We start from the raw sequence: 7,068 nt of genomic DNA on the forward strand, positions 1-7,068 counted from the left end.
CCGGGCGCTGGGGATGGCTCTGTGGCCTCTGCCCCAGGCGCTAGAGTGGCTCTGGTCGCAATATGGCGACGCCCAGGATGGGCAGAGCATCGCCCCCTGGTGGGCAGAGCGTCGCCCCATGGTGGGCGTGCCGGGTGGATCCCGGTCGGGCGCATGCGGGAGTCTGTCTGACTGTCTCTCCCCGTTTCCAGCTTCAGAAAAATGAAAAAAAAAAAAAAAAAAAAAGAGAAAACTGAGTAATGACATAGAGAGGTTAATGCTGTTGTAAGTTTTGGGGTTTTTTTAGAGACAGAGAGAGTCAGAGAGAGGGATAGACAGGGACAGACAGACAGGAACGGAGAGATGAGAAGCATCATAATCATTAGTTTTTCGTTGCGTGTTGCAATACCTTAGTTGTTCATTGATTGCTTTCTCATATGTGCCTTGACCACAGGCCTTCAGCAGACCAAGTAACCCCTTGCTCAAGCCAGTGGCCTTGGGCTCAAGCTGGTGAGCTTTTGCTCAAACCAGATGAGCCCGCGCTCAAGCTGGTGACCTCAGGCTCTCGAACCTGGGTCCTCCGCATCCCAGTCCGATGCTCTATCCACTGCGCTACCACCTGGTCAGGCTGTTGTAAGTTTTTTATCACATACAATTCCCCAAAAAAGGGGGCATGCAGGGCCACCTGGGGAAAGACTGGGGAACTGCCACAGATTGGAGGAAACTAAGGCAACCCGACCAGTGAGTGCCCTGTGGGATCCTGGATTGGATCTAGGGACAGGAAAAGGACCTTAGTGTAAAAACTGGGGCAATTCAAAATGGTCTGTAATTTATTGTATTGTAACAATGTTAATTTCCCAGTTTTAACAATTATACTATGATTATGTAAGTGTTAACATGAGGGGAGAAACATATAAGGGGGAGCGCTAACATTTTTACTTTTCTTCAAGTCTAAAATTAGTTAACAATAAAAAGGTAAAAACAAATTATAAAAGAAGGAAAGTAACAATGTTGCTTCATAAGTTAACAGTTTAGCATGGGAGAGACAAAGTCTCTGGGAGTTGTTGTGTAGGAGCTGCTGTGGGGAGGAGGGTGCTGTAGGCCCCTCTAGACAGATTCAGACTCCAGATTCAGTTGCTCCCAGATCTACCTGAAGGCGCAGCTTGGGGTGGGGACTCGGTGGAGGTGAGGAGTCACGCAAAGGCTCCTCCCAGCCGCAGCAGGAGAGCTCTCATCAGCAGCATCTGGGTTTCTACCCGCTCCAGCTCAGGCAGCGCTGGGTAGAAGGCACCTGTTTCCACAGGTTCTGCTTGGGGCTGTCTGTCCTCTCCTTTGTTTGCAGGCCGGCATGGCCCACTGCTTGGGGTCCGTGATGCTGCTGCTACCGCTGCTATGGCTGCTTCTGAGTGAGTGGCTGCTTTTTCCCTAGGACCCCTGAACCCCGGCCTCTCTGTCCCAGATCCTCAGGAATAGAGTAGAAGGCAAGAGGGTGATTCCAGGAAAAGCGGGAAGGTAGAAAGTGCTTGGGGTACAGGGACACCTGGCAGTCTGCTCTGCAGTGTTCTGCTCTTCCTGCCTCTTGCCTTTGGGTCGGTGGAGTCACCCCCTCGCCACTTCCCAAGTCCTACCTTGGTAGCCCTGCCTCAGGAACTTTCTTTTTCACATTGTCTCCCCCCTCCTGCTTCTCTTACCCCTCCTCCAGCCCCAGCCCTCCACCTTTAGCCTTGGAGTTTCATACTGATCCCTTGCCCTGTATCTTCAGTGTCTCTGTGCCACTCATCTGCTGCTCCACCTGCTCAGATTGTCCCTTCCCCACCTGAAGCAGCACAGAAGGAAGGGTCATTTTACTGGGTGGGATGGGGAGAATGAAATCAGGCAAAGGTTTAAGGCAGAGGAGATCCTGGAGCTGAGATGCACTGTTTGAGGGTTATCATGAGGTAAGGGTGCTCCTGGCAGAGGAAGAAAGGTAAGCAAATGAGCAAAGGTGGAACTAAGACCTTAGGGGACAGACACTAGGTGCTGTTGTGTGTGGCTGAGGCCTGGGGACATGAGGGGCTTTGCTGGGAGGGAAGGGCAAAGCTTGCCTGCTACTCTGTGTGTCTGGAGGAGGAGAAGAGGAGAGGGAGGGCTCACCCTGCTACTCCGACCCTCTCCACTCGCATATCCATTCCAAGTCCTAGTGTCTGTCAGTCCTTCCTGTAGAGAGGAGAGCACTGAAGCCACTACCATGATGCCCAAAAGAGGTGGCCAGTGCAGAGAGGGACTCTGCTGCCAGCCCTGAAGCAGGGAACATTCTCCTCCATATACACAGTGAGATGGGTGTGGGGCCAGCCTCAGAACCACCTACTAGAAAGCTTCTTGCCTAAGTGAGATGCTCCTGGGAGGTCTGGGAGCATGAGGGGCAGAGGTAGCTGGGTTTGGTGACATATGTCCTAGAAAGGGGCTGCCAAGTCTCAACCTCTGCAAACCCTGGCTTGGCTGGGTTTAGATGTAGTCCGCAGCATGTCTGCACAAAGCTTACCCTCTGTCCAATGAACAAACCCCTGGTGTCTGATTGTTGTACCAAGTGCACTCAAGTGCAGCCAGGCCCTCCAGTTCCCAGAGTTCTTTTGAGAATCCCCCTTTCGTCTAGCTGGTGAAGGGTGGAGGAACCAGGAAGAGGCCAGAGTACAGATGGGGGCAGTGTGGGTTAGACCGGCTAGAAGGGAGCATCAGAAGGGAATGGAGGGGGAAGACCCCGGTGGCAGGGGGAGGGGGAGGTGCAGGAGGTCAGGGAAGAAGGAGAACCAGAAACCTATAGTCCCATTCAAAGGGCCTTCAAGTGAGGGGGGAGAAGGGGAAAGGAAGAAAGCTCAGCGTGCCAAGGAGGATGGAGTGTCCATTGCCCTCAAAGCCATTTCTGGTTAAGTCTTCACTAATGACAGGGCCCCAGAAACCTTGTTTCCCGCGTCAGTGGGATCTCATGCGAGTGGGAGGGGTTCCGCGGAACCCTCTTTGTTTGGGTGTGGCTGTTCTGTGCGAGGCGTGGTGCCTGGGGAGGATGGGCCTCAGCCTCTGGAGCCCAGTGTCCCCATTCATCCCTCATGTGTTGCGAGAACCCCCTGAGCCTGCCGCCGCTCATCCCCGCGACTGAAGGCTGGTCAGTGCCAGTCGTTCACTCTTTCAGGTCACACTCTGCTCCCCTCGGGCTGTGATCTCGCCCCCATCTTAGCGGGGCGGCGCTGAGGGTGAAATACGCCCGTGGACCGCACGGAGAACTGCAGTCTGCCCGCCCCTCCACCAGGGTCTCCCAGCTTGGCCGCACGGAACCGATGCGTGGACGCGGCCGAGGCGTGTACCGCGGACGGGCGGTGTCAGCACCTACGCACTGAGTACGTGGCGCGGTGCCTAGGTCGGGACGCGGCCGCGGGTTGCGCCCGTGCCCGTTGCCACCGCGCCCTGCGCCGCTTCTTCGCCCGCGGACCTCCCGCGCTCACCCACGCGCTTCTCTTCTGCCCGTGTCTCGACCCCGTGTGCGCGGAGCGCCGGCGCCAGACCTTCGTGCCCGCCTGCGCCTTCGCGGGGCCCGGCCCGGCGCCGCCCTCTTGCCTGGAGCCCTTAGATGCCTGCGAGCACAGCGAGATCTGCAGGTGCGGGCGGGCCGGGGGCGGGGCAAGGGGCGGGCCGGCGGGGCTGGGGGCGGGGCAAGGGCGGGCCGGCGGGGCTGGGCGGGGCAAGGGGCGGGCCGGCAGGGCTGGACGGGGCCTCCCATTCGCCTATCGCTTTTCCGCCGCTCCGCGCAGGCCCCGCCTCCTGGCCTTCCAGGTGTCCTGCGCGCCCGCCCCCAGCGCCTCCGACGGCTGTTCCCGGGAACAGACCCTCAGCTGTCTGCGCGCCTACGCGGGCCTCGTGGGTACACACTGTCAGGGTTCGGGGGCGGGTGGGCTCTCCCAGGCTTCCTCCACCTGGGTGGACAGATTGCCCGCTCTCCGGGTCCCCGTAGGCACCGCAGTTACCCCCAACTACGTGGACAACGTTAGCGCGCGCGTGGCGCCCTGGTGCGACTGCGGAGCCAGCGGAAACCGGCGGGAGGAGTGCGAAGCTTTCCGGGAGCTCTTTACAGGAAACCGTTGCTTGGGTGAGGGCCGGCGTGGGGCGGGCCGGGGCGGGAGCGTGGTTGGCTTTTATTGCTCCCTACCAAGCCGCCTGGCGGGCGGGAGCCTGTTCTAGAGGTGAAGAAACAGGCTTTGCAGCAGCCAGGTAGGCACTTCTGCCTCTGCAGTGGTCCTGCGCCTTCGGGAATCTGTGCTCAGCTGTCTGGGGGCCACGTGACAGAACCAAGTCGACACCTAGGAGTGTGTAGGCTGGTATCAGCCGGTAGAAGACCTGGAATGGAACGAGTGGAGATTCCTGCTTCTGCCACTTCGGAGGCAGCTCTATCCCTGAGGCACTAACAGCTCCTTTCATTGATGAACTTGACTTCTGGGTTTGAATAGCTTGGTGGTTCCCTGCCCAGTCTGAGTTAGGGGGGCTGAGTTTGAAACCCTCCTCTAACCCATTTTGTGTCCATCTGTAAAATAGGGATGATAATTGTCACCCTTCTCAGTGAGGGTGGAAGACTACAAGGTTTATAAGGCACTCATAGCACAGTTGTCCTTACTTTGTTATTCCTTAACCTGCGCCTTCCATTCCGGAAGCCAGTCTTTGCAGACGCTAGCTTCCCATCCGTGTGTAGGGAGAAGCCCTGCAGGATGCCAGGGGTCTCTCAGTTAGTCTCCAAGGAGCTGGTCCTTGTGCTAGGGTTTCCCAGCCAAGCCCACCCTGGACCCCTCTCGCTACAGATGGTGCCATACAGGGCTTTGACAGAGGGCAGCCCCCAGTCTTGCAGGACCATTCTCACTCCCACCAGGACCGTGAGCACATCCTCCTGCAGGTAGGTGCAGGTTGGGGATGGTGAACTGATGTCCCCTGCACTGCTTCTTCCATCCTTCCAAGCCAGTTGGGCCTAGATGGACATGAATGACCTGGGATGGGGGTGGATGCAGAGAGCAGAGCCAGGCTTCTGGCTCAAGCCCACACTCTGCTCTCACCCCCCAAGGTGCCCTCCGCAGATGGGCCCCTGAAGGAGTGCTCCCTCTTCTCCATGCTACTTGTCCTGGCTCTCCAGGCTCTGCTCTGACTAGGACAGTGGACCTTGGACAACACAGCCAACTATCCTACCCTTCCTGGGGCACAATGGCCACCTCTGTAGTGTACTACCCCACTGAGAAGGGACTGGTTTACCTTCCAACCAGTCCCTCTGTCCCGCTGCCCTTTGTAGGTCTGGACACCCTGTGTACCTGTCCCCTGGAGGGAGGCATATAATAGGCTGTAGGCCTGAATGCAAAGCCCATGGTTTCCCTTTTAGTAGGTTTTTTGGTTGTAGGTCTTTCTCCACAGACCTTGGAACAGTTGGAGTCTCCCGCAGGGTAGAGATGGGAGGGGGTCACCTGTGTATCTGAGGCCTCACCAGGGCCCCAGATAACCTGGAGAAGGTCAGAGATCATCCAGAGTCCCAGAATTATAGGAGACTTTATCAGATCCCCTAAGGAGGTCATGCCTTGAGTGCATCTGAACAGACTTGTAGGCAAACCCCCCTCTAACACTACAGCCTTTCATGACACCCTCCCAGTTAGGCAGCACCCATGATGATAGTTACCTGTACCCAATGGCAAATGTTGGCAGAGTGCTTCCTGTCCATATTATGTTGTTTGGTGGGTACCAGGTGTTGGTGAGAATCCAGCATTGCGCTGACCATATGGCTACTTTCTCCATGGGTTAAGCCAGTAGTAGGAATGGCATCCATAGTTCAATAAATTAATGTGCACTTATACTGGCCTTGCTTTCATGTGATGTGTCATTGAACCCATAGTCAGCCACAGGGTGTGTTTCTGCTGGCCTCTGACTTCAGATGACCTCAGAACCTCTCTGGGTTCTGTCTCTTCACCTCTAGATACTGAACTGAATCAACTACCAGGTCTTAGTAACAGGGATTTTGGTTGCTTTTGTCTGTTTTTTCCTTCTTTATTAGTACTCAGATAAAGAAACTACACTTTCCATCCTCCCCTGCGGCTAGGATGGTCATGTGACACAGTTCTGGCCCATGAGTGAAATTCACAAATGAGGCTTCCAGGAGAGCTTTTTTTTAAAAAATGTTACTATTTTTTTTTTTTTTATTTGAGAGAGAGAAAAACATTGACTTTTTGTCCCACTTATTTGTGCATTAATTGGTTGATTCTTTAAAAAAAATTTTTTTTTAAATTTTATTTATTCATTTTTAGAGAGGAGAGAGAGAGAGAGGCAGATAGGGAGAGAGAGGAGAGACAGAGAGAGAGAGAGAAGGGGGGAGGAGCTGGAAGCATCAACTCCCATATGTACCTTGACCAGGCAAGCCCAGGGTTTCGAAGCAGCGACCTCAGCATTTCCAGGTCGACGCTTTATCCACTGCACCACCACAGGTCAGGCCTTAATTGGTTGATTCTTATGTGTGCCTTGACTGAGGATCAAACCTGCAACCTTGGTGTACTAGGATGACATCCCAACCAACTGATCTACCCAGGCGGGGCCAAGAGAGCTCTTTAAACTGGAGCAGACTTGCTCACTGGCCGCTTCAGCCTCTGGCCTCAACCCTCCCCACTTATTGCCGTGACCTTGGTGGCAGTGCCAGGGGACATCAGAACCATCTTGAAAACGGAACCACTGCACTAGCTCCAGTCTGTTTCCCTCTGGACTCTTTATTGCATGAGGAAAATGACACCTCTTAATTTGTTTAAGGCAATTTCTCCCTAAGCAGCTGTTATTTGCCGCCAAACATAGGCTCTGATTAATTCACTCCCAACTCTGGGGTGCCGGGGAACACTGGGATCTCCTACTGTACTCACGGGAGCCCCACCTCAGGCTAACAGAACCCAGCCCTGACAGACACCTGAAAGAAGGGGTGATAAGGTTTTATTTTCATTCCCTCATATTCCACCTGCTTCTATCCATGCAGAGTGTCTAATTCTTCCTGGAGCTGAGGGACATTTATCATAAGGGTTTTTGTGACCACTCCATGTGTGTGGCCAGTGTGGA

The 7,068-nt window shown here is 54.9% G+C and overlaps 1 protein-coding gene across 1 annotated transcript; it reads left to right on the forward strand.

The window, feature by feature from the left end:
- The first annotated feature begins 1,327 nt into the window (after positions 1-1,327).
- On the forward strand, positions 1,328-5,792 carry GFRA4 (GDNF family receptor alpha 4). The gene is made up of 6 exons (XM_066386600.1): positions 1,328-1,385; positions 3,263-3,608; positions 3,762-3,871; positions 3,962-4,096; positions 4,800-4,891; positions 5,057-5,792. The coding sequence occupies exons 1-6, from the start codon at positions 1,328-1,330 to the stop codon at positions 5,135-5,137; spliced, it is 822 nt and encodes a 273-aa protein (XP_066242697.1). The 3' UTR covers positions 5,138-5,792.
- The last annotated feature ends 1,276 nt before the right edge of the window (positions 5,793-7,068 follow it).

The sequence above is a fragment of the Saccopteryx leptura genome, chromosome 5 (genome assembly GCF_036850995.1).
Source record: "Saccopteryx leptura isolate mSacLep1 chromosome 5, mSacLep1_pri_phased_curated, whole genome shotgun sequence".
In the NCBI taxonomy this organism is placed as follows: Eukaryota; Metazoa; Chordata; class Mammalia; order Chiroptera; family Emballonuridae; genus Saccopteryx; species Saccopteryx leptura.

Excerpts from the sequence above, each read along its gene's own strand:
- GFRA4 (XM_066386600.1), top strand. The coding sequence starts at position 1,328 with ATGGCCCACTGCTTGGGGTCCGTGATGCTGCTGCTACCGCTGCTATGG. Across the intron at positions 3,609-3,761 it reads GAGCACAGCGAGATCTGCAG|GCCCCGCCTCCTGGCCTTCC; the intron begins GTGCGGGCGGGC and ends CGCTCCGCGCAG. Across the intron at positions 4,892-5,056 it reads GTGAGCACATCCTCCTGCAG|GTGCCCTCCGCAGATGGGCC; the intron begins GTAGGTGCAGGT and ends TCACCCCCCAAG.